General features: G+C 39.5%; 1 protein-coding gene across 1 annotated transcript in view; it reads right to left on the bottom strand.

The window, feature by feature from the left end:
• Positions 1-27,700, bottom strand: part of LOC110160383 (juxtaposed with another zinc finger protein 1) — a 50,566-nt gene that overhangs the window by 3,740 nt on the left and 19,126 nt on the right. The window contains exons 2-3 of the mRNA XM_055157456.1: positions 7,023-7,095; positions 1,994-2,190 (exon numbers count right to left, since the gene is read on the bottom strand). Of these exons, the coding sequence (XP_055013431.1) occupies positions 1,994-2,190; positions 7,023-7,095 (270 nt within the window). The remainder of the gene's footprint in view (positions 1-1,993; positions 2,191-7,022; positions 7,096-27,700) is intronic.

Raw genomic sequence — 27,700 nt, 5'->3', positions numbered from 1 at the left:
ACGACGCTAAAATCAAGGTAAAGTGCTCACGTTTTGGTTCCAGTTAAAAGGTGCGCAGTAGTGTTGTCATACTTGTTGTCTCGAGACCGGCTTCCAGAGCGTTTTTTAATCGTCTTGGGCTACGTTTTTGTGATGACGGTTTGAAAAGTGGCGTCGCGTCTTCGCTTTTTATTTAGTCGAGTGTTTTCAGGAGTAAATCTGCTGCACACGGTGACGCAAAAGTGTGTAGAATTGGATTGTGTGTGTTTGTACTTAAAGCACAGGTGTCAAACATACGGCCCGGGGGCCAGATCCGGCCCTCCATGACATTAATCTGGCCCTCAGCTGATTTTCTACTAAAATATTTTAATTATATTTTCTGTTAAAATGTTGGTAAATTTCTGTGCCGCTGAGCATAGCAGCGTCTCCAGTGTCTCTGTACGTGGCCCCTCCCACCAGAGCAGCACAAATGAAGACTTGTCTCTTTCCAAACGCTCTTAAAGGACGATCGTTTTGTCTGTTGACCGTGACACCCTCATCAGAAAAATGTCAAAACTGAGAAAAGTGGAGCCGAGTGCAGGATTTTACAACAAAAATTGACTTATTTCTATTTGCATACAAGTTAATGTTAAAACATTGTGTTGAAATTGTTTTTTTTTTTAAAGTTTCAGGTTGTTCATAATATTATTATATTGTGTAAAAGAAAGATTTCATCAGGGTGGGTTCAGATTTTTGCGTTTTTAAGCCCCAAAAACGGCATCACCGTCTAAACGAAAGGCAATAATCATAAAATATTTTGTTGTTTTTACCCACAAGTGTAAACAGACCCTTGGCCTCGTCTCGGACTCTACCGTGTTTGGACTCGGTCTTGTCTCGGTCTCGAGGTCTGACACTCGACGAATTATAAAATGGAGATAGATTTATAAGATCATTGCTATATTTATGCCAAAATAACTGTAAAATACAAATAAATGTCAAAAATGACAAAGATGGTCTCAATTTGGTCTTGATGGGCCGTGGTCTCGGTCTTGTCTTGGTCTTTAAAAGTCTTGGTCTTGTTTTGGTCTCAGACTGGTCTTGGTCTTAATTAGAACAATGTACGCATGGGGTAACATTTCTAGTGAAGTCATCTCTGTGACGATGGAACAGGAGTGGATTTTGAGTCACAGAGAAGCTTTAACAAAACTTCAAAACTCTAAATTACAGAACTGCAGTGATTAAACTAATTAAACTAAATTACACCTTTATTATGTCAGACGAAGGAAAACTGTTCCTGTTGTGTGGTCCTCTAACTGTAGAGTGTTTGAAATCCACCGTCTCGTTTCCATGGAGACTGAACTGCTTTGTCTGGAATATCCCACAGCATGGCATTACGTTAGCAATAGTAGTAGTAGTAGTAGTAGTAGTAGTACCAGTAGTAGTAGTAGTAGTAGTAGTAGCAGTAGTAGTAGTAGTAGTAGTGGTGGTAGTAGTAGAAGTAGTAGTAGTAGTAGTAGTAGTAGTAGTAGTAGTAGTAGTAGTAGTAGTAGTAGTAGTAGTAGTAGTAGTAGTAGTAGTAGTAGTAGTAGTAGTAGTAGTAGTAGTAGTAGTAGTAGTAGTAGTAGTAGTAGTAGTAGTAGTAGTAGTAGTAGTAGTAGTAGTAGTAGTAGTACCTGCCGTACCTATGGGGGTAGTAGTAGTAGTAGTAGTAGTAGTAGTAGTAGTAGTAGTAGTAGTAGTAGTAGTAGTACCTAGTAGTAGTAGTACCTAGTAGTAGTAGTAGTAGTAGTAGTAGTAGTAGTAGTAGTAGTACCTGCCGTACCTGTGGTAGTAGTAGTAGTAGTAGTAGTAGTAGTAGTAGTAGTAGTAGTAGTAGTAGTAGTAGTAGTAGTAGTAGTAGTAGTAGTACCTGCCGTACCTATGGGGGTAGTAGTAGTAGTAGTAGTAGTAGTAGTAGTAGTAGTAGTAGTAGTAGTAGTAGTAGTAGTAGTAGTAGTAGTAGTAGTAGTAGTAGTAGTAGTAGTACCTGCCGTACCTGTGGGGGTGCTGCTGCGGAAGGAGCTGGACGGCGTGATGGGCGGGGTCACGGGCGGGGTCAGGTTGCCGCTGGTGTGGCGAGGGGGCGTGGCCGTGCTGTTCCTGGACACGCCCCCGCTGATGGACAGGGACAGTTTGGGCGTGGCTTTCTTCTTCATGGTTTCCTGCTCCCTGCGCGCCGCGTCCGTCATGAACCTGACGCCACAAACACCACAAACACCGTTTTACAATTCAACAGACCGAAATACTCACTTTGAACTTTTAACTCTGAAAAATTATGTTTGAATTATTTAAATTTATTTTTTATAGATTTTTATACATTTTTATTATTTTCATTTCATGTTCATTTTATTATTTTAAGTATACTTTTTCAGATATTTTCAAGCTCTCAAAAAAAAAAAGAAAAAGAAAAAAAAATATGTTTGAATTATTTTATTATTATTATTATTATTATTATTATTATTATATTATTATTATTATTTTATTATTTTAAGTATACTTTTTCAGATATTTTCAAGCCCTCAGATTTATGGAAGATAATTTGTTCTATTAGATTTAGAATTTTTAAACTCTGAAAAAAGAAGTCAGAATTATTTTTATTCTGAATTTTAGTTGCTAAAATTGTAGTAGCAGAGGTGGGACCAAGTCGTTGTTTTGCAAGTCTCAAGTCTTTGACCTCAAGTCCGAGTCAAGTCAAGCAAGTTTAATAAGCTCGCTTGACTTATTCAGCTTAATAACAGTTAATTTGTCAACCAGTCGAAGCATCAAGTTTTCTCAAGTCCCAAGTCCCAAGTCTTTGTCTGTTTTATCAAGTCAAGTCTCAAGTCCTGAAAATAATGACTCAAGTCTGACTTGAGTCCAAGTCACGACTTGCAAGTCCTGCTTAGAAGTACTTTTTTCTGTCTTTTTTTTTTTTTTTACATCACAATTTTCAAACATGGAACTCAGTGGATTTGTTTCTTTCATGATCTGTGTTAAAATGTTGTTTCCTCATGAAAAACAAACCTGTTTTGTTTCATTCACACATGTTTAACACAATCAGTTCTCTAGTTTAAACTTTTAGTTGTTCCTCACTTGAAAACTACAACTTCATGACATCACAAGGTGGAACAGAGTATTTTGATGTAGACAGATTAATAATAAAAAGTCACTCGAACGTGTGAACGAAACAAAACACAACTCCAGGTCTGATTCTGATGAAGGAACAACATTAGAACACGACTTAAAGCTCAAGAGAGTCAAGTTTGTGCAGTAAGAAAACAGACACGTGGGCACAGACCAGGGCAGATCAGGACCTCAAATCTGTGCTGATATTTGAGGAAACTTCTGATTCGACTGATAACTCGTCATGAAAACAGAACTACACAAGATAAAACAAACCAAAATAAAGTGTAAAGTGTAAGACAGACGTTTGTGGTGCTGCATTATTGAACCATCACAGCATTAACACACACCAGATCTACAGTTTACCATGTCCAACCACGCACGTGCACTCTCACAGACACGTGCACGAGCCCCCCTCACACACGTGCACGCTCACAGACACGTGCACGCTCACAGACACGTGCACGCTCACAGACACGTGCACGCTCGCTGCAGGGCTCTGAAGGCCCGATTGTGTCGTGTGGTTTCTGGGTGAGTCACGGGGAGGGAAGCTCCAAACCACCACATGTTCTTCACTCGGAACATCTCGGCTCATCTACCGCCCCCTGGAGGTCGCGGCTCCTCTCGGGACGGTTTTATTACATGATAAGAGCGATTTCCCTGTCAAAAACCTTGTACTTGTGCTTAAATTTATTAGATTTGTTGTGGTTAGAGCTGTGGAGTCTGTCAAGTTTTACTTAGTCCATATTACACTTTTTTTCTGATCTCTGTTTTAATGTCATTTCCTCTTCAAAAACAGACCTGGAGCTGTGTTTTGTTTCATTCACACGTGTTTAAGTAACACTTTATTAATAGTCTCCAAAGCTCAAAATGTTCTGTTCCACCTTGTGATGTCATGAAGTGGTAGTTCACTGGTAGTTCTGTGTCGTTTATTTATTGATTTATTACTACTACTACTACTACTACTACTACTACTACTACTACTACTACTACTACTATTACTACTATACTACTACTACTACTACTACTACTACTACTATTACTACTATTACTACTACTACTACTACTACTACTACTACTACTACTACTACTACTACTACTATTACTACTACTACTACTACTACTACTACTACTACTACTACTACTACTACTACTACTACTACTACTACTACTACTACTATACTACTACTACTACTACTACTACTACTACTACTACTACTACTACTACTACTACTACTACTACTACTACTACTACTACTACTATTACTACTACTACTACTACTACTACTACTACTACTACTACTACTACTACTACTACTACTACTACTACTACTACTACTACTACTACTACTACTTACTACTACTACTACTACTATTACTATTACTACTACTACTACTACTATTACTATTACTACTACTACTATTATTATTATTTTAATTATTTTTTGGTATTCTGGCTCTGATTTTACTTTTTTTTAGGGAAAGGCCTTGATTTAAAAAAATAAATAAAATAAATCTAATTTATTACAGGCTTTGTAATTAATTGCATAACAATATTTGCCCCAAAAGCAACATTTATTTTATGTAAATGACTTTCAAATAAAACATACGTTTAAACTCGAGCTTTTTTAACGTCTGGGAAAATATCTTGAAAAAAAATAAACTGCATTTCATTTTAAAAGTTAAGATCTCTGTCCAAACCTGAAGAGACTAAAGTTAAAGTGCCATTTTACTTTAAGTTATTTCTTTCGTGAACGTCTTGCAAACTCTCTTCTACACAATAAACGACGCCTTTATCAATACTTCCATCGGGTCATTTAAAAAAAAAGAATTTTACCGTCCAGCAAACCCAGAGCGCTTTCATGCCCCACTGTTGTTGTCAGAACCGTGTGCTGTCAAACTGCGATAAAATGCGTTAATATTTTTAATGCATTAATTTCTTTATAATTATTTGAATCGTAATTAACGCATTAATGTCCCTCCCCTAGTTTTATTGTCTTAACGAGGACTAGTGGAGTTAAACAGAGCTTTATTTTCTATTTCTATTGGATTTGTTTTATCTGTTTTGAGCAGCTCTTTGAAAAATGTTCTGTTTATGAAATTTGTTGTGGAAATAAAGTGGATTGGATTGGTTTAGTTTTAAAGTTAACAGCTCCTTTTACATTTCGTAGAGTAAAGATAAGCAACTCCAGGTCTGAAATAATCCAAATTATTAAAGTTTGAGAAAAGAAATCAGCCTAAATGTGCAGGAATTGTGAGTTAAACGTGTGTGAATGAAATAAAACACAACTCCAGGTCTGTTTGTGATCAGGAAACACAACATCACAACATAAAAGATCAGAAAATAGCGTAATTTTTTAAAAGTCAAAACTGTTCCTTATTATGTTTATCTTTATGCATTTTAACACTTATATTTATTATTTTATTCATGATTTATAGTCTTTTATTGTATTAGGAAGCTCGGAATCTGCGTCTCCCCAAAGAACACTTGGACTTTTCCGTTTATTATTATTTATTTAGACACTTGAGAGTGAAAAACACAATCTCGATTCGTCATGTTTCGTATGAAGAATTGACAATAAACTTTTAAACTGTCATGGTTTTAAAATGTGTTATAGAAATAAAGTGGATTGAACTGGAAAACTACAATAACATGGATAAAAAGTTTGATTTTTCATAGTATTTCTCCTTAAAGGTCGTATGGAGGATTTTTTTTTTTGTTTCAAATTGTCAATGAAAGTTTAAAATACCATTACAGAGACGCAGCAGCCTTGTAATTATGATGACCAAAAAAAAAAAGAATGAAAATCTATCAACTGTGGATGTGTTGAGGCCAGATAAACATCAGCCAATAGAAAACAAGGCTCCCTCATTTTCTATTGGCTGTTGGGTTGTCAATCAAACTCCCTACATTTCGAGTGTAACTGACTCGTCGGCGCGCGGGGATTACGTGGTTTATGCAGCGGTTTTTAGAGGCTTTTTTTTGCACAAAGTTTGTCGCGACGGCGGACGAGAATCCACGACCTGACAACCGGTTCGCCACAAAAGAAAGTTCATTTTTGAGGTCGCTGAAAGAAGAAGAGAAGGGGAAAAGGAGCGAAGACAAACTGAGGTGATTCTTGGAGATCTCGTCCAGCGATGGCGCGACTGAAGCAGACGAAGGGTCTAAAAACTGACGTGTTGGTCACCAAATTATTTCTGGAGGATTTTTTTTTGTTTGTTTCAAATTGTCAATGAAAGTTTAAAATAACATTACAGAGACGCAGGAGCCTTGTAATTACGAAAAAAAAAGAATGAAAATCTGTCAACTGTGGACGTGTTGAGGCCAGATAAACATCAGCCAATAGAAAACGAGGCTCCCTCATTTTCTATTGGCTGTTGGGTTGTCAATCAAACTCCCTACGTTTCTAGTGTAACTGACTCGTCAGCGCGCGGGGATTACGTGGTTTATGCAGCGGTTCTTAGAGGCTTTTTCAACTGTCGCTTCCTCGCAATTCGCGCAAAGTTTGTCGCGATGGCGGACGAGAATCCACGACCGGTTCGCCGCAAAAGAAAGTTCATTTTTGAGGTCGCTGAACGAAGAAGAGAAGGAGAAAAGGAGCGAAGACAAACTGAGGTGATTCTTGGAGATCTCTTCCAGCGATGGCGCGACTGAAGCGGACGAAAGGGTCTAAAAACTGACGCTAAATTATTTCTAGACGGGTCACTTCGACAGTAATTCTGAACACGCACTGGATGTAAACAAGCGTGATTTCTAGAGTAAAGAGGCGGGAGGAGGTGTTTCTACTGAGGCTGTGGAGGAGGAAGGTGGTGTCACGCAGGCACAACATTTGAAAAAGGACTGTCGCTGTATTTTTCTTCCCTTAAAAAAATCCTTATACAACCTTTAAACAAACCGTGTTAAAGTGGTGTTGGTGTGGTACCTGTTGATGTAGCTCAGGGCCAGGTAGGTGGGCTGCTGTTGCTCCTGCTTCTCCAGAACCCGCGGGTCTGTGTCTGAAACAGAAAACACACACACACACTTTACTTTAGACTTTTAACTCGACACGCTTTAACTCTACTCAGTGTCCAAATATCTGGAGAAGATCCTGGGTGCTCCACGGGTCACGCAGCGGCACAAGGAAAGGCAAGTTTATTCGTAAACTGCAGATTTCTTTAGATTTTAAAACTTATATCAGGTTCTTCATCTTGTTTTCAGGTTTATTATCTACTTATTCGTTCTGAGTTGGTTGTATAAGCTTAAAAATTGTCACACACTGGAAAAAAACATTATCTAGCTGAATTAAAATGGCTTAAATTAAGAACATTTTACTTTATTTGTGTAGATTCAATTTGACATTGGATTTTGTTTCTTATTTTAAGTGCAAAGAGATGCTGTTTTTCTTGTTTTAAGTGCAGCAAGATGTATTTTCATATTTTAAGTTCAGATAATTTTACTTGTGAAATTTGTGAAAAGTGAAATTTACTCAAATCATGATAAAAAGTTCTTAATTCAAGTCATTTTAACTTCACTAGATTTTGTTTTTTGCAGTGTACATGTTTCTTCCATGACTCGACTCGTCAGAAAATCTTAAATTTAGTCAATAAATGTTTAAAAGAAGAAGCTATAATCCATTTACCAGAGTTTTTCCCTGAAACACTTAAATTGTTTTTAGATTCAGTGATACAGGTTTATTTATGTATGTTTCTCTTGAACTGAGCATCTATAAATTTATTTCCAGCCCATGAACTCACCACAGAATGCTTCATTCTAGTCTAGAGGAAGTTTATTTTAAGTTAACTCATCAAGTAAAATGATCTTGCTGCGTGGACAGATTTCACTTCCTCGCCTTCGAGACCGAGAAAAGACCAAGACAAGACTGAGTCCAAGCACCTTCCAGACCGAGACAAGACCGAGTCCAAACGCAGTCGAGTCCAAGACGAGACAAAATAAAAAAGACTTGTCTTGAGTAGAGCTGTCGCGATAACCGCAAAAATGAATCACCGCGGTACTAAGAGGCCCACCGCCGTGCATATTGGCCCACCGCGATCACTGCACGTGACCAACGTGACCAACGTGACCAACGTGACCCGACCCAGAGTCCTGCATGGGTCCATTTTTAGAGACCTGCACCCGCCCGGACCTGTTAACATTCCACCTGTTACCGCCCGTGATAACCCAGGACTAACCCAGGACTAAGGTGTGCCTGTATAGACTGTTGGGTGACCGTAGGTGAAACTCTGCGTGCACGGAGATAAGTGCGACTGTCACCTGACCGCACTTTGCGGACACCTGCTCCGCGTGCTCGAGGTTCTCTCTCTCTTAAGTCCAAGGGTACCCGACCTGGCGCGGGACTCTGACCCGACCCGGTGCAGGACTATGATCCGACCTGGTGCAGGACCCGACCTGGTGCGGGACTCTGACCCGACCCGGTGCAGGACTATGACCCGACCTGGTGCGGGACTCTGACCCGACCTGGCGCAGTGAGAGCTGGAGAGATGCAGCGGCACTTGTTCCAAAGCCAAATGTTACTTCTCTCACTACACACGATATATCTGTGCACCAACCAAGGTACATGTGCATCTGCAACAACAAGAGCATCAACTGAGAGTTTTCAGAGCCGCTGGAAATATTCTAACTCCAGGGATGTGGGGAGGGGGAGGGGGGTGCAGTATCACCACATACTGGGCTGTTGAGCTGCTTTACGGCACCGCAGGAGAAATTCCCTAACTGCCACAGCCCTAGTCTCCACTACTATGACACTACACCTGAAAAGCTACACAGTGCACCTTGTGTGAGGCTCCAGTGGCAATAACTGTTGTTGTGTCCTTAGGCAAAGCACTTCACCCACATTGCCTAGTATGAAAGTGGTGTGTGTGTGATAGTAGTGGTCGGAGGGACCCATGGCATGGCAGCCGCGCTTCTGTCAGTCTGTCCCAGGGCAGCTGTGGCTACAACAGTAGTTTACCATCAGCAGGTGTAGAGTGGATGAATAATGCTGAATAATGATCTGTAAAGCGTCTTTGTGACAAAAAATGTCTGTGAAAAGCGCTATATAAATAAAGACTGACTTACTTTAAACAGCACTTAACAAAAATCTGTCTTGTTTGTGTTATGAAATAAAGATGGAAGTCATTTTGTAGTTTTTTTTAGTTTTTCTGAGTCTTTATTTGTATTTTTTGCCATGGTTGTCAATGCGTATTTAAACCCAAAAGTTGTCTTACAGAAAAAGATTTGATCAAGCTGCCAAAACTAGTGTTTGGAAATAAATTATAACTGTAAATGAGTGGAGCCAACTGTCTCCAGCGTCAGAGTGGAGCAGGCCGTCGCCTCCGGGCCTTTCCTGTCTCGCTCACAGAAGCGGGAGATCGATGATGCTCGCTGCTCAACGGCCTTTGTTCACATGAGTCTGATTCACCGCCGCCTCGGGCCCCTCAGAGCGTCTCCACTGCGCCATCCATCATCACCCTGCGAATGATGTCACCCCATAAAACTACAGCCACTCACCCCACACCGAGACGCCGCGAAGCCCACGTCCAGACCAGAGCGAACTACAAGAATCTGACAGGGAGGGATGGAAACTTTAAACAACGACGAGGAGACGTGCGTTCTGTAGTTTTAACGCACGCCGCGGAGTGGTGTTCCTCTGTGAAGTGCGTTAAAACTGAAGAACTTGCAGCTCCTTGTTGTTTAATGTGCTTATGCCACAACTACAAACTGAAATCTCTCACCTGTGAATGTTTCCTGTCTGTAAATGTCTCAAATATCAGTGATTTTAATGTTTTAAAAGAAGCTAGTCCCATATATATATTATGTCACTTTTTTTATTCTTTGAATTATCTGCGTTTTTTTATTGAATTAATTTTTAATTATTAGATTTTATCAGTTTTACTATTATTATTATTATTAATTTGTTTTTTTTTAATTAATTCATTTATTTATTTTTGTTTGTTGGAGAAAAATGTGCAGCTTTATCTGTCTTTGAATTATCTGCAGTTTTTTATGTCATAAATTTTTATTATTTATATTTTATTAATATTATTGTTATTACTGTTATTATTATTATTATTTTATTTTATTTTGATTTATTTTGGTGTTTTAAAAGAAACTAGTCCCATTTATATATTATGTTAGTTTTATTTATTTGTCTTTGAAATTTTCTGCTGTTTTATTCATTTCATTTATTTATTTATTTAATTTTATATAATTATTATTTACTTATTTATATTTTTTTATTTAATTTATATTTTTTATTATATTTATTTATTTTTCTCTTTTTATTTATATATATATATTGTTATTATTATTATATTATATTATTATTATTTATATTATTATTATTGTTGGGGGGAAAATGCACAACTATGATTTTTAGTGCACATACTATGTAACTCGCTGCTGAAATGTATAAATAAAATTATATATTAAATTAAAAAAAAAAGTCCCTGCATTCCCAAACAAAACTAGTCAGTTGAGCGTTTGTTTACCCCGTTGCTATGGTGACGTCATGGCGACGGGAGCAGAGCAGTGATACACAACAGTGATTTGGCTGTTGCCCGGAACTACTTGTGGGTTATGCAGTATAAACAACACGGCAATTAGACACTGGAATTCTCACTGACCGTCGTATAATAAATAAGTAAGTAATAAGTAAGTAATTAATCAATGACATTATAACTGAATCGAGATGCTGGTTTCAAATGTTCCGTGATTATTTTTGGGTGTTTAAACAAACAGGTCCACAGCCAGGCCTCTGTCAGTCAGACGATGAAGTATGAAGTGGTTTTGGAGCAGAGTTCAGAATTTGGAGCGATGCCCTGGACTCTTCAGAGCGAATAAATATAGAAGAATGATGAAAAAAGGAAAAGGGAATATTTGTTGCCTTATTCCCTCGGGCGATACACTTCACCCACGCTGCCAAATCCAGTCATCAAATCTGTCAGCGATCTCAGTAAAGTACTTTTAAATTCTCTTTTAACTCTTCTCTGAATCATGCAGATGCAGAATCGTGCTTTTCATGTCTTTTTACCCTGACGTTTATTGTGTATCTGGTTGCATCTGCCTCTGGTTTTTAGGGTGATTTTTTTAAACATTTGTCCAGAAATGTAAAGCAGATCAAAATTTCCATGGAATCCGGTAATGAGCCACGTCCAGAAAGTTGGATCTCGCACCTTTAAGTACATTTGTCAATATTTAAAGGTGATATTGGTCTTAAAATGTGAAAAACAGAACTACTTTCATTTTTATTTTGCAGTGATCCAAAGTGATTCCTCACTTTCCTCATGCATTGGAAGCGTTTTATTTTTAGTTGTAAGTGCTTTTTACAACTTTCAGGGACCAGAGCGGAGTTTTGCTGTCACGGTAAAGCTACACAACAACAGCAACTAGCATGTTAACACACACTTGCTGATTATCTGGCAACAAAAACACTTTATAATCAGATACAGGCAGCTCACAGCAGACTCATTTTAACCTCAAGAGCTGCTTAAACTTACATCTGTAACGAGGTAGGACACATTTTACTCAAATACACAGAGGTTTTCTTAGTATTCGTATTGTTTTTTAGTGTTTAAATAAGAGAAAGCTGCATTGTTTCCTTTAGCACAGGGCTGGGCAATTATTTATTCCATGGGGCCACTTGAGAAACAATAGTGAAACATAAAAACATGCACATCCAACAAAAATTGCGACTTCCTGCTGGGTCCAAAAACAAAAACTGTGCAAAAGAAGAAAGAGATTCACACTGCAGTTCTGAAACTCTGACATTTTGATTTCAGTGACACCACAATGTGACGTTTCTTTGGTTGGAATCAGACTTTTTTTCCTTTTATCGGGGCTGATCACGCGGTGGGTCAGGTGACTGGACCTGGGCCTATGTATGGTTTGAAACATTTTCTTCTGAAGGGCTTGGCCTGAAACGTAACATTGTGGTGCCATTGAAAGAAAAATTGGGAGCTTCAAAAAAAAACTGCAGTGTGGATCTTTCTTCTTTTGCCACGAGAAACAGGAAATATTGTGGACGACCGAAATGCTGAACTCAATTCTGCATAATATTAATTGTCCATCCTTTCATCCATTTTTTTGCACTCATCCGGGGCTGGGTTGTGGGGGCATCAGTCTAAGCAGGGACTCCCAGACTGCCCTCACCCCAGACACTTCCTCCAGCTCCTTCCAGGGGGACCCCGAGGTGTTCCCAGGCCAGCCCAGAGACATAGTCCCTCCAGTGTGTCCTCAGTCTTCCCCGGGGCCTCCTCCCGGTGGGACATGCCCGGAACACCTCCTGAGGGAGGCGTCCAGGAGGCATCAAAACAGATGCCCAAGCCACCTCAGCTGGCTCCCCTCGACGTGGAGGAGCAGCGGCTCTACTCCGAGCTCCTCCCGTGTGACTGAGCTCCTCACCCTGTCTCTAAAGGAGCGCCCAGACACCCTGCGGAGGAAACTCATTTGTGCCGCTTGTATCTGTGATCTCGTCCTTTCAGTCATTACCCAGAGCTCGTGACCAGAGGTGAGGGGAGGAATGGAGACTGACGGTAAATCTGGAGCTTTGTCTTTGGGCTCAGCTCCTCTTCACCACAACGGTCCGATACAGCGACCGCATCACTGCCGACACTGCACTGATCCACCTGTCAATCTCATGCTCCATCCTCCCCTCACTCATGAACAAGACCCCAAGATACTTAACCCTCTCAGGCTCAAATTAAGTTTTAGTATCAGGAAAAATCTGATATTTGGGGAAAATTATAATATGGGGTAGTAATATACAATTCTGACTTTTTTATCCTTTGTAAAAAAAAAAAAAAAAAAGTATTTTGCACTTCTGGCAGGCCGTTTGCGTGTAGTCATTCTTGCACAGTCTGCATCGCCCACGTTTATCAGCATGGATGGGAGAAAAGGCTCCTGAGTAAAAAAAGCTCATATAATATGGATGTGGAGTAAGTAGGTACTTGGAATTTTGCTGTTGCAAATCTGCAACGCCTGCCTGGAGAGGGTTAAACTCCTCCACTTGAGTTTATTCATTGTATTTCTTGATAAAAAGCAGTAAATATCATTGTTTTGACGAGCTGCTCAGACTGGGAAGAGTTTATTTTATGACTAAGCAATGAAAAAGTGAAGCTGGCGAACAAAAAATGCCATTAAAAAAACATGTCTAAACTAAAAGCGACACAGCTTTAGTCCAGGCGTGAGGTCAAATGATAAAACATGTTTATTTTTTTATTCCAAATGAGCTTAAACGAGACAGTCAGAGTCGACCAGAGGGACGTATGTGGCGTCTCCCCAGGTGACCCTGCAGTCTCTGTGTGTGTGTGTGTGTGTGTGTGTGTGTGTGTGTGTTGTGTGTGTGTTTTGTGTGAGTCAGAACACTTCCACAGCTGCAGGCCCTCTGTTCTGTGCCCGCCCCACCCTCCCACCCACTCACTCCAACAGGAAGTGGCACTTACATCAGACCCGCTCCAACAACTGTGAAGCACCAGCGCCACCAAGTGTCCAACAACAACACGACAACACAACAACTCACACAGAAACTACAAACTGATACTAAAACAAGAGAGTAAAAAATCTGTACCCTTTTCTGTTTACTGTTTGGTCTAAATAACTTCACCCGATAAAAACAAAAACAAAAAAACAACAGTAACGTGAACAACAACAAGTCTAGAACTGATAACGGGAAGAAACATCGGCCCAAAAAGGATAAAGTTGGAAAATCCCTGAATATTTTTACAATGATCATGATCGACGTTTGTCAGAAATACTATAAAACTACATTCTACTTAGGCTGGGTGTCATTAAAAAGTTGCCGATACGATACATATCTTGATACAGTGAGCTTACGATTCGATACGATTCAATAAAAAATAAAGGCGAAATCGTGGCTGTGATCCTAAAAGTCTTTGTTAAACCACTTCTTGTGCAAAGTTAAAATGAAGCACAAACATTTTAATCCTCAAAACAGTACGGAAGCCGAGAGGGGTCGCGACAAACGCAAACGCCGCAGCAAATACAAATGCGACAACACGACAAAAAGCCACAACAAACCAAAAAAAGCCACAACGGAAGTGACCGCGGGACTCTATTTTAATGCAAACGCCGCAACAAATACAAACGCCACAACACAAACGCAAATGCCGCAACACATTAAAAAGCCACAACACATCAAAAAGCCACAACGGAAGTGACCGCGGGACTCTATTTTCCGACGGACCGATCAAGCGGCAAGTGAAGAAGAAGAACTACAACGTAAAACGAATAATGATAAAATCGGTCCGTCGGAAAATAGAGTCCCGCGGTCACTTCCGTTGCGGCTTTTTGATGTGTTGTGGCTTTTTAATGTATTGTGGCTTTTTAATGTGTTGTGGCATTTGCGTTTGTGTTGTGGCGTTTGTATTTGTTGCGCCGTTTGCATTAAAATAGAGTCCCGCGGTCACTTCCGTTGTGGCTTTTTTTGGTTTGTTGTGGCTTTTTGTTGTGTTGTCGCATTTGTATTTGTTGTGGCATTTGTTGTGACCCCTCTCGGCTTCCGTAAAACAGTGAAAATGTCAAATGTGTCGCATAAATGAGTTTAATTCCTCTAAACAAACAACAAAACTGTAGCTCTGTAACAAAATAATTTAAAATACACCAAAAAATACTCTTGGTGATATATCGAAACAGCAGCTCATGGTATCGATTCTGTATCATCACGTTAAACAATACAATATATCGATATTTTGATATTTTTGCACGCCCCTACATATTACTATTAGAAAATAAAGATATTAGACTATTAGAGAATAAAAATGTTACACTATTACAGAACTGTGATATTATTTTGTGTTGAAAATCGCATGAAATTCTTTTATTATTCTCACGACTTTTTCCTTAAGAGTCAAAATCGGGGTTGAAATTTCAATTCTGTGACTCCTCAGGTCATCCACGGGTTTCAGAATAATAAAAAATTTGAACTGTTGCCATAGTAATTAACAATTTAAAATGAATAAATTGCGAAATAGTGAAATGTCTGCAAAATGTTTTCTATAACACGACGTACGAACATGTTTTCCTGGCTTCCTTTTCTCTTCCTTCCTGTTCAATTATCGTTTATTTATGTTTGAATATAAGAATATTAAGAAGTTCATATTTTAAAAGTGTCCAAAAAGACTGAAATCTGAACGGACAAGCGTATAAGAGAATCGCGTTTCTGAACACATTTGTACAGATTTAACCTACGGAAATTTAATGAAAAAAGTAGATTTTGTTGTTCATTTGCCAAATTATTATACTTCAAAAATGGTTCTCCAGTTTTTCATTCAAATTGCAATTTTAATTCAGCCTTAAAGTGAAAATCTTCATCTTTACGTGACCAGAAACGTGACGGCGAGAGGCGAAAAACGACCTGGGAGCATTAGAAAGACATTTTTAGACGTTTGTAAATGTGCGTTTTGAGTGCGAGCCGTAAACGTTCGCAGATGCGCGGGATTAGTCGCTACAAGAGCATCATTTGGGAGGAACATTTTTCTGCTAATGACTGGGACCCTCTTTAAACTCCATCCGTCGCAGCGCTCTGGTCTTTTACGTGTTCACACCTCCCCGAGAAAAACAGGCTGCACGGTTCCCACAGAGTCGCACATGTTCCAGAGACGCTAAAAAAACTCACTTAAAGGGCCCGGATTACGCCGTTTTCTGATCGGCCGTAATGTGCTTTCCTCGTCACGAACAGATGCGCCGGAGCTGTGTTTTGTTTTGTTTCATTCACACATGTTTAACACACAAACCCCGTAAATAGTTATTGTTCACAAAGGCCGGAAGTTTTGCAGAACTTTAGGTTTGCAGAACTTCCGGTTGATGGTTTTCTTTGGCAAAATGTGTGTGCAAATGTGTGTCGTTTTCTCCAGCAGCTTCATAAATCTGCCCCATCACCAAATCTTCAACCAACAAACTCCACAAAGGATAAACATTCTAACATGAACAATTTATCCACAACTATCAAGAGAAGAAAGACCAAAACTTAAAGGAAACAACGACGACGCATTAATGAACTACTGGGAGCGTGACTATGTTCCCTCATTTCTAAGTTTTTTTTCTTTCCAAAATTAGGCCCTATGTTTCCACATTTCCTTTATCATCAGTTTGCATCAGATTTGATCCCGATTTCTCTCAGTTTGGTCGTCAGTTACACCCAACCTCTTCTCCAGCAGCAGTTGATTACAGATGTAAACTAGAAAAGCAGTCAGAGAGCGCCAGACCTCCGCCAAGGACTACAGTCCCCCTCATATTAATTGTGTTTTCCATAAATATTTGTCTCGTCTCTTTCAATTTGGAATATGAAAGAGGATCCCATTGTCCATCCCTGAGTCAAATTTCATGGGGTTTGGTCAATAATTAACCCAGATATTGAGAAACAAACTTTTTGGCCCCATTTACCACAATGTTAACTAAAATTTCAAAGTGATCCAGAATCCAGGATTTCTTCCGGATCAGCCCCAAAATGAAATCAGTTCTTCCTTTTCACATTTCCAACAAATCCTGAAAATTTCATCACAATTGGTCCATAACTTTTTGAGTTATGTTGCAAACAGACAAACAAACAAACAAACAAACAAACAGACAAACAGACAAACAAACAAACAAACAGACAAACAAACAAACAAACAAACAAACAGACAAACGCCGGCAAAAACATAACCTCCTTGGCGGAGGTAATCAGTTGGAAAGTCTCCCTGAATTGTACCCTTTATGAAACTAAGTTTGTTCATCTATATACATATAAAAAATTAAAAATAAATCATGATATACTGTATATTGTATTAATTCCCCCAGAGGAGCTGGAGGACGTGTCTGGGGTGAAGGAAGTCTGGGAGTCCCTGCTTAGTCTGACCCCGGAAGGTAAGCGGAAGAAAATGGATGGATTGTATTAATTACACACACATACAAACTAAATATTCAAAAATGATGTGATCTCAAACACACAGAGTAAATACAGCGCATCAAATTACTCCTCAGGAACTGGTAAAATGACATAAACAAGGCCCAACATTTGATGTGGTACATTCAGATTTCATTTTATTATGATATAAAAGCTGATTTTCTGACTCAATGTACAATATTTTCACGATATACATCTCACTGTACAATATTTATTATGATATTTTGTGGAGGTTAACAAGACTGTGAATATGCTTCTTTTTCCTTTTAAAATGTCTTGGCAAGACTTAACCCAAAGAACTAAGATTTAAAAGTGTTAGAACTGTTATTTCTTCTTGTAATGGCGCAAAGGATCATGGTCTATGTAGTTCTGTGTCTTTTTTTAAATTATTGCTGCACCATAACTCTTCATTTAAGAAAGAGACTTGTAATTCGATATATTGTGATGGTCCACGATATTATTGTGAGAACTTTGACGATACGATATCACAATATTTCGGTTATTTTTACATCCCTAGACGCTCGAGCTGGGACTTTCAACCCGGGGGGACGTTATAAAAATAAAAATGACTTGACTACAAGCTTCATTCTAAATTTCAGAAATACAAGATTCCAAATTCATCCTTATCTTCTAAAAATACTCAAATTCACTGTCATCAAAATCTTCTAAAATGTACAATTACCAAATTCATCTGTACTATTATCCTCTAAAACACATTTCATCAACAGCATGACCATCAAGACAAACATGAAGACTAACAATTCGTGACATCACAAGGTGGAATCAGGTGTTTTGTTTGTAAATCGTGACACAGATCTCAGAAGACAAACAACTCTGAGCCGGTAAATCTGTAAATTGGCAGGTGATAGAAGCAGAGAGCAGGTCCCACAGTAGCCCCGGTGCCCCCTCAGCGGAGAGAGAGGGGCAGGGGCGGCAGGGGCGGCAGGAGGGGCAGGGGCGGCAGGGGGAGCGGTGCAGGTGAAAGGGGGCAGGAAGTGCCTCTGGAGTGCTAAGTGCGCCGGCCGCTAAACAACGCCACAGCCTTCGGAAACGGCCAATTACTCCGAATGTACACGGAGCTGAAAAGATCTGTTACAGAGTGAGTGTGTGTGTGTGTGTGTGTGTGTGTGTGTGTGTGTGTGTGTACTGTACTGTATTCTGAATACTTGGAATACTTTCACGCAGAGAAACATTTAAATTATAATGTGAAAACCCAACATAGAATTAAAAGCAGATTTGTAGACCAGACCTGGGCCTTGTCCAGCTCCAGACCACATACGGCTCTTTGATTGACTCTGACCAGCTCGTTTAAGCTCATTTGGAATTACAAGATAAACATGTTTTATAATTTTACCTCATGCACGGACTAAAGCTACATTATTTTTATTTTAGAGGTGTTTTTGTTTTAATTCTTTGTAAGGCAACCTCACTTTTTCGATAGTTTGATTCATCAGACGGTTTCACTTTCTGACCTCGCAGCGTTAGGATTCGTTCACTCGACAGTAGGCGGATACTTTTTTTATTCAACCAATCGCTGCTGTTTGGTCGTGACGTATGTAATGCACCAAATCCCGTAGGAAGAAGGACAATAACGTCTTTTCCCTTTGATAAAATTCACCAAACATTCTCTTTGTTCCGGCTTTAAATCCTCGATCTCGGGAATCGTTGGCTCTTCGCTGATTGGCTGGTGCCCAGACTTGCACTTACGAGGTTTTTGCGAACCGTCTAGTGTATTCTGATTCCTGACCTAGTCGCTGGAGAGAAATGAAATAGAGCGGAGGCACTAGGAGGCGCCAGTGTGACTACTTTTTCTTTACTTAGTCATAAAATACACTCTTACTAATCTTACCAACTCGTCAAAACAATGATATTTACTGCTTTTTATAAAGAAATACAATTAATATTACGCAGAATTGAGTTAAAATATTGGCCTCCGCAATATTTTCTGTTTCTCACGTGGCCTCATGGAAAAAATAATTGCCCACCCCTGTTCTATTTGCTTCACTGTGTTTTGTTATAAACCAAAGATGTTCATTTTGTCTTCTCATGTACTTTAACTTCTAGATGTCAATGTCTAAATAGCGGCATGTTGGAACGGCAGCATGTTTAGGAGGCGTGGTCCATCAGGTCTGACCACGCCCACAGGAAGAAACAACAGCTCATACACGACGCGTCAACACGAACACTGGAGACAGTTCTGAAGATGCAGCAGCAGAAACACGTCAACAAGAGCTAGGGATCATTAAGAACTTACCGATACGATACATACGTCGATACATAGGCCACAACACGATACGTTTTTCAATAAAGTGCACTTTCGATTCAATACAATTTGATATTTCAAACTGATTCAGTACAGTTCCGTGAAAAACAAAGTCTAAATCAGTTGTGTCAAACTCAAATTCACATTGGGCCGAAATTTAAAACTGGGACTAAGTCTTGGGCCAAACTAAATATTTATTGAAAAATTTCAACAACATCTGCATGTTTTCTCTTCTCTGGAGATATGTAATGTTAAACCTTTTCTTATTCAAATAAATGTTTAATAATAGTTTCCTCAAACACTGAATCCACAACAAGCAGAATATAAAATAATAACAACATTTTACATTTTAAATAATGTCTGTATAGTCGATCTGTAGCTGGTGAGCAGCTCTAATACAGATCTGACCCCCAGGCCTGAGTTTGACATGTCTGGTTTAAATCATGTCTGTGATACTGTAAGTCCACTAAGTCTGTGCAAAGTTAACATGAAAAACACCAGTTTTACACAAAACAGTGAAAATGTCAACACAAATGTACCATATTTTCTGGGCTATTAGACGCCTCTAACCCCATCAAAAAACGACTGCACGCCCACAATCCAGAGCGCCCCATACACGAATCCACTCGGGTGTCCCAGCACAACTTCAGTAAACACACACGGAGCAGACAGCGACCGCACAGCGAAAAACACCCAGAGACACACTCATCACTCCACACCGACGAGGAACGGAACGGAGGAACGAACCGAAAAAGCGAGTGCAATGTGCCGCTTCTAGACACGACTGAACAACTGAGTCACTGCGAACACGCCGACAATCCGTTGGTCCCAGACACACCCTCCCTACACGCCACAACTGAACAAAGCCCAGAGTCACCGTGAACGAACAAACAAACAAAACCACTCACCCATCACACTGTTGTGCTTCGTTTAAAGTCTCACGCGGTTTATTTGTGAAAAAAGTTCAAAAATCTGACCATTTAATGACAATGCGACTTATAATCCAGAGCGACTAATAACCTGGAAAATACGATACTTGTTACACAAAATAAATTAGTAAAATATACCAAAAAATACTCTTGGCGATATATCGACACAGCAGCCCACGATATTGATTCTATTTCATCACTTTAAGCAATACGATAGATCGATATTTCAATATTTTTGCACACTCCTAATGTCAACAAGGTAAATACTAAAAAACCCAAGAAGTTAATATGTTTTCTGTTTTTCTCATTGATTCTGTGCAGTTACAGTCTGAATTGTTTGATGCAGTATCTTCGTGTTTTCCTCTGATTTTAGAAAAGTCACTGTACTCTGAATAAAACCAAATGAAAAAGTAACTGTACCTCCCAAATCTGGTGAGTGGGGGAGAGGTGTGTGTGTGTGTGTTTGTGTCCGTGTGCGTCCCTGAGTGTGTGTGTGTGTGTGTGTGTGTGTGTGTGTGCGGACACACTGAGGGGTTTGTCAGTCTCCAGGTGCACAGGCTCCACTAAACTCCGCGGTTTAATACTTCCGCTCACCTCTGCAGGACAGGAAGCCTTCACACCACAGACGCTCTGGACTCTCCGGGGGACGGGGGGGACGAGGGGGGGGGACACTTCCACACAAACACTGGACCTGTACACACACACACACACACACACACACTCTCTCCTGTACTCTGCCGTTTCAGATCATAAACGACACGACGACGGTCACTCAGACAAAGTCCAGTCACGTTCAACGGTCCGACAGTTTGTCTCATTTAAACATTACGCTGCCGTTTTCTGATCTATGTTCTAATTAGGCCTGTAACAATCAATAAATCGATGAATCAGGAGCTAATCAGCCACGATCATTTCCATTTGCGTGTTTGTTTGTCGAGACTTCAGGGTCTGTTTACACCAGAACGACTGTGGGTAAAAATGACAACTTTTATTTTATCGATAGTGGCTTTCGTTTAGACGGTGACAGCGTTTTTGGGTCTTAAAAACGCAAAACTGTGCTCAGGTCACATACGCGTCATGTAACAATAACCGAAATATCGTCAAAGTTCTCACAATAATATCGTGGACCATCAGAATATATCGAATTACAAGTGTCTTTCCTTAAATGAAGAGTTATGCTGCAGCAATAGTTAAAAAAAAAAAGACAGAGGGAACTACATAGACCACAGGTGTCAAACATAAGGCCCGGGGGCCAGATCCGGCCCTCCAAGACCTTTAATGTGGCCCTTGGGTGATTTTCTGCTAAAATATTTTAATTATATTTTCTATTAAAATATTAATTTTCTGTGGTGTTTATCACAGCAGCGTCTCCAGCGTCTCTGTACGTGGCCCCTCCCACCAGAGCAGCACAAATGAAGACTTGTCTCTTTCCAAACGCTCTTAAAGGACGATCGTTTTGACTGTTGACCGTGACACCCTCATCAGAAAAATGTCCAACATGAGAAAAGTGGAGCCGAGTGCAGGATTTTACAAGAAAAATTTACTTATTCCTATTTACATACAAGTTCATGTTAAAACTTTGTGTTGAAATTACATTTTTCTTAAAGTTTCAGGTTGTTCATAATATTATAATATTATAATAAGAAAGAGTTCATCAATTAAAAAAGATTTCTGTAATAGATTTGTGTTTCTCTGCACAAATATTTGAACTTATTGTTATTTTTGGGGTTTATATGACATGAGTTTTCTGATCCGGCCCCTTTGGGATCAAAGTCGGTTGGATACGGCCCCCGGACCAAAATGAGTTTGACACTCCTGACATAGACCATGATCCTTTGCTCCATTTCAGTGCAGGCGACAAGAAGAAATAACAGTTCTTAGTTTTTTGGATTAAGTCTTGTCAAAACATTTGGAAAACAAGAGGAAAAAGTGGCATATTCACAGTTTTAGCTGTTTAGCCTCCGCAAAATATCACAGTTAATATCGCACCGTGAAATGTACATCGTGAAAATATTGTACCGAGAGATTTGGATATTGTCACATCCCTAATCATGAGCCTCCCCACCATATCGTGAGCTTTCCCACGATATCACAATAAATATCATATCGTGAGGTTCAAACCATGACGATATCATATCATGAGATTTGGATATCGTTACACCCCTACTTTTGGGTCAGTGTTTGCACGCAGATTTCCTCCCGAAAAAGCTAATCTAAACAGGGAATAAAAAGTGAAGACGCGACGCCACTTTTGCATCTTCTGTTCAGACCGTCGTCATATAAACGTAGCCTGAATGTTGTGGGTTTTTTCGGAAGGTTCAATGCGTGTCCTAAAAAGAAGCACGAGAGATGGAGAATCCGAGAGAACAGGCCACTTTATTTCAGCATTTCCATTGAGAGATTCAAGTTGATTACCAAGTACAACTGCCACCCCGGAACAACGCCTCTGACCAACTCAAAATCAGGGGTAGCTTTATACTACATCTTGACAAAACATTAACTTGTTGATTTAGCATATACAGCAAGAAAATGAACAATACTGCTGACCCAGTGCACCTTATCATGGGTGGGAACATGCCACGGGGTCCACATGTGTCAGTTTTTCTGCTTCGTGGCATCTCAAAGTCCAGAAAAACATGTTCTTTATGGCACTCCAAGTACAGAAAAAACATGTTATATAGACCTATAGATAGTCATACGTGTTTTCCACCCTGATGTCATTCCAAAGTCCATAATATTGGGTGAATTAGCATGACCACCACATAATATTTCCCACAATGTCAACAGTCTTCTGTCGCTCTCTACTGACTCCTCTAGTTTCTTTAACGTAATGACGCTTGAACAAAGTCGACTTCTCAGCACAGACTCACGCGCAGTGTGGGGAACCTGGCCAAAGTGGTCAAAGCAGGAGGCAGATGTAACAAAAAAAAAAAAAAAAGTGTCCTTAACCAGACAACATTTATTTTAAAACAGACACCTTTAGTTAACACCAACAAAAGTACAAATATACATAAAATAAGTCACTCAAATCGAAAAACCCCAAACAACTTGCACAAAAATCTTTCCCCTAATTGCTGCTTGCGTTTTATACTCCACCCAGCAGGAAGTACCTCCCCCTCAGGTGAGTATCACGTCCAGGTAACTGCAAAGCAAGTCTTTTCAAAATCTAAATCTTTAACATAAACTAAGGTGAATTTAAAATGAGACAAACGCCCACTTTGTCACACACAGACTGTAGAAAACACTGGACTGAGTGAGTGTGATGTCGCCCACAGTGTCCAGCTCCACTCAGACGAAGCTCAACAGTCCAAGGACGTTCAATCTTCCAATCATTTATGTTATTAGGTTCTTTTTTCAGTTTGTTTTCATACCTGACAGTTTCAGTTTCTCAATGAGGAAGCGCACAGGTGAGCAGTCGAAAACAAACCTAATAATAAAACATCGAATGAAGCTTGCGACGCTCACGGTTACAGGAGCGAATCTGGAGCCGGAGTCGATGTAATGAACAGGATTTTTTTTGACAAAATAGTGAAACAGGATCACGTTGAGCGGGTCAATACAAAAATTTTAAGACCAAAATGATGACGCTCACAGCAGCAGGTACAGAGACAAGAGCCACAATATTCCAGTGTAAGTCAATGGGAGCCAGAGTCAGAAGGAGCCGGAAGAGCCGCATGAGAACTTCATATTTGGAACACGGTGACTAATGCATTAGATATGTCCGTTTATATAGACCAGACCAGGGCATTGTTCAGCTCCCGGGCCACATACGGCACTTTGTTTGACTCTGACCGGCTCCGTTTAAGACAATTTATAATTACAAAATAAACGTGTGTGTGTGTGTTTACCTGCACCTTTTATCGATTCTAAAAAATCCCACTGACAGAAAAGAAATGAATCTTTTCCTGAACAACTTTACTTGAGCTACAGAGCACATAGACAAGAATACACTCATGGACCTGGTTTAGACCTGGTTTAGTCCTGGTTTAGTCCTGGTTTAGTCCTGGTTTAGACCTGGTTTAGACCTGGTTTAGACCTGGTTTAGTTTAGACCTGGTTTAGTCCTGGTTTAGACCTGGTTTAGTCCTGGTTTAGACCTGGTTTAGACCTGGTTTAGACCTGGTTTAGTTTAGACCTGGTTTAGACCTGGTTTAGTCCTGGTTTAGACCTGGTTTAGACCTGGTTTAGACCTGGTTTAGTCCTGGTTTAGACCTGGTTTAGACCTGGTTTAGTCCTGGTTTAGACCTGGTTTAGTCCTGGTTTAGACCTGGTTTAGACCTGGTTTAGTCCTGGTTTAGACCTGGATTACACAGACTTAAAGACACGAGGGAACAGAAAAGAAAAGAAAATTCTTCCATTTAATGTTGAAAATCACATTCCGTTTCTAAAGAAAGTTTTTTTTTGTTTTTTTTATCATGATGATTGGACCAGAGTCAGTATCGAGTCTTAGTTCCTTAGTATTGAAATTTATCTGCAGTCTAGTCCAGTCTGCAGTGTGTGTGTGTGTGTGTGTATGTGTGTGTGTGTGTGTGTGTATTTGTGTGTGTGTGTGTGTGTGTGTGTGTGTTTGTGTGTATGTGTGTGTGTGTGTGTGTGTGTGTGTGTGTGTGTGTGTGTGTGTGTGTGTGTGTGTGTTGTGTGTGTGTGTGTGTGTGTTTGTGTGTGTGTGTGTGTGTGTGTGTGTGTGTGTGTGTGTAGTGTGTGTGTGTGTGTGTGTGTGTGTGTGTGTTTTTGTGTGTGTGTGTGTGTGTGTTGTGTGTGTGTGTGTGTGTAGTGTGTGTGTGTGCGTGTGTGTTTTGTGTGTTTGTGTGTGTGTGTGTGTGTGGCCTGTCAGACATTTGAGAGTCTCTGGGGTCTATAAATATCCCCTCGTTAGGATTCCTGTCATTAAAGCAGCAGCCAATCAGCAGCCACCTCGTACTTCTCAACACACAAACGCACAACACACACACAACACACACACACACACACACACACACACACACACACACACACACACACACACACACACACACACACACACACACACACACACACACACACACACACACACACGATGCACTGCTGCCCTCTGCTGGACCAAAACAGCACGACACTGAGCAGAAAAAAAGCTGATCTGAAAAATGACTTCACAGCTTTTATTGTTCTCCAGTGTCACACATTTATAAACACACATTTATGAATGATTTATTATTATAAAAAAATACATGATAATATTAAAAACTGCAATTTATTTGAAAAACAAAAAACAAAACACTAAACTGTAGTAAATAAAGAGCAGAATGTAAGGCTCTGTACTTGATTTTTCCTCATGTATTTGAGTAAAAGTGTCTTACCCCACTACAGATCTATGTTATAAAGCAGTTATTATAAAGCATTTTGTTGTCTGATAATCAGGAAGAGTGTGTTAGCATGCTAGTTGTTGTTGCGAACTCTTCTCTGGCCTGTGAAAGTTGTGAAAAGTACTAATACGTAATATGTTTTTATGCTATGTTTGTGATTTGTTGCGAAATACTGAAAAAAATTTGATTTTGATTTATTTTTTTAGTCACATTACAGAATTTTTTCTTTCAAAACTTTTTTTTTTTTTTGCAATTTGACATGAATAGGTCAGTAAATAATGAATAATTTTAGTATGAAACTAAAACTCATAAATGCACTGATCTGGCTTTTCAGTTCTGAAATCGATGTCGATACTTTGGCTTTAAGTATTTGCTGATACTCGATATTGACTGGCAAAAAATAAAAAAATAAAACTTAATTCCTTTAAATACAGTGTTTGGTCAAAACTTAACCAAATGTGTTTTGTGTTATTTATCATTTTAACCCTTCGAGATCGGCGATACCGGTGGACATGTTTTATCAAACCGCACAGAACTATCCAAATCATAAAAGATAGAAACGTACTTTTTTTCCCCATGAAAAGCTGAGAGTTGCGGCTTTCCAAACATATTTCCGACATTATCCTACGTCACACACTGCATGATGATGTAGGAAAAACGAGTGTCCAATAGGAACTATGTTTTCCGTCCATTTTGATCGGTCCAAACTTTGCCAAAGAGTGTAGTGAGTCAAAATGGTCGATGCTCTGAGCGTCTGTGTTTGTAACAAGTGAAAAAGTCGCCCTAAGTGCAGATATTTCTAAAATAAATTACACATCTTGGTCTGTGTAATCCTTTGCTATTTTTATTTTCAAGTTTATTTCAGTCCAAATGTAAAAATTTAAATGTAATAAACCCTACGGAAATGCAGGAAGTGATGTGGCTCTGTGTCCTGGACCTGACATGAGCTGTTTCCATGACCTGCACCTATTTTTTTTGTTTTGTTTTAAGGCAATAAGGAGATTTTTAGTTTATTTACAGACTTGATATTTTGCACTTTTGTAGCTAAGGCCCTAAAATAAGCATTTTTTTATGTCTAAAAAGTTGTTTATACATGTTTGCCTGTGTGTTTTGAATGGAAGAGTGTGAATTTAATTTTTTTGTTGTTGTTTTTTTTTTTCATTTGTTTAGTTTTTTTCATTTGTATTTCTGGTCCTGTAGCTTTTATTCCAGCCATGTGACACAACTACAGCAGCAGATTGTGAAATAACAGGTTGCACTGAAAAAAATGATGTATAACACTTCATTAGGGGGTAAAAGTAGAAGGTTTAACAGCAAAATGAAGAAAAAAAATCCAGGCGAGAAAAATGTACTAAAATTGAAGAGTTAAGTAACTACAGAACAACTTGGAGTGGGTCACCAGTGGCAAAAACTGTTGTTGTGTCCTTAGGCAAGACACTTCACCCACATTGCCTAGTGTGAAAGTGGAGTGTGTGTGTGAGCTGGTGGTTGGAGGGGCTGATGGTGCAGATTGGCAGCCTCACTTCTGTCAGTCTGTCGTTTAAAACCACCAAGTTTGGAGTGAACGAACAATGAACTGTAAAGCACTTTGGGTGTCTTGAAAGGCGCTATGGAAATGTAATGATTAATTGATTTATGAATTAATTAGTTTGAAAAAATACAGTTCAGGATCACGAGTTGGTTTGAGCAAAACATCGGCCAGTAAAGCTCATCACACCAGTTTATAAACCAAAATGCGATATCAACTAGGGATGGGCATGATTAGTCGATTAATCGATAAATGATCATTAAGAATTTCATCGATTACGTTCATTTTTAATCGACAAACCGAATGTATGTTTCTGTGTGTATCGTGACCAAACAGGTGTGTACATGTGTCTCTGCATCAGAAGGAGCGAGACACAAACAGTGGGTCAGTCTGTAACGAACCGAAGCACAAATGTGGATTTAACGATGATTTGTACAAGAAATTCCACACTTTCTGTTCGGGACAAGTGTGAGTCCATGTGCACAGTGTATAAAGCAGCACATATGTTTCTGTGTCCAGTGGGAAAAAGTTTTACCAGGTGAGAGTCGCTCAATGTCGATGACGAGGCCCCGCCCCCCTCCCCCCGTACGGTGTCCAGACTAGGGACGGGCATTCGATGAAATTTTCTTAATTGATCGTTGGAAGAATTAACGGTCGATT

The sequence above is a fragment of the Boleophthalmus pectinirostris genome, unplaced genomic scaffold, assembly GCF_026225935.1.
Source record: "Boleophthalmus pectinirostris isolate CB_2022bp ecotype Guang Dong unplaced genomic scaffold, ASM2622593v1 HiC_scaffold_21, whole genome shotgun sequence".
In the NCBI taxonomy this organism is placed as follows: Eukaryota; Metazoa; Chordata; class Actinopteri; order Gobiiformes; family Gobiidae; genus Boleophthalmus; species Boleophthalmus pectinirostris.
This window is presented reverse-complemented; position numbering and strand designations above follow the sequence as displayed.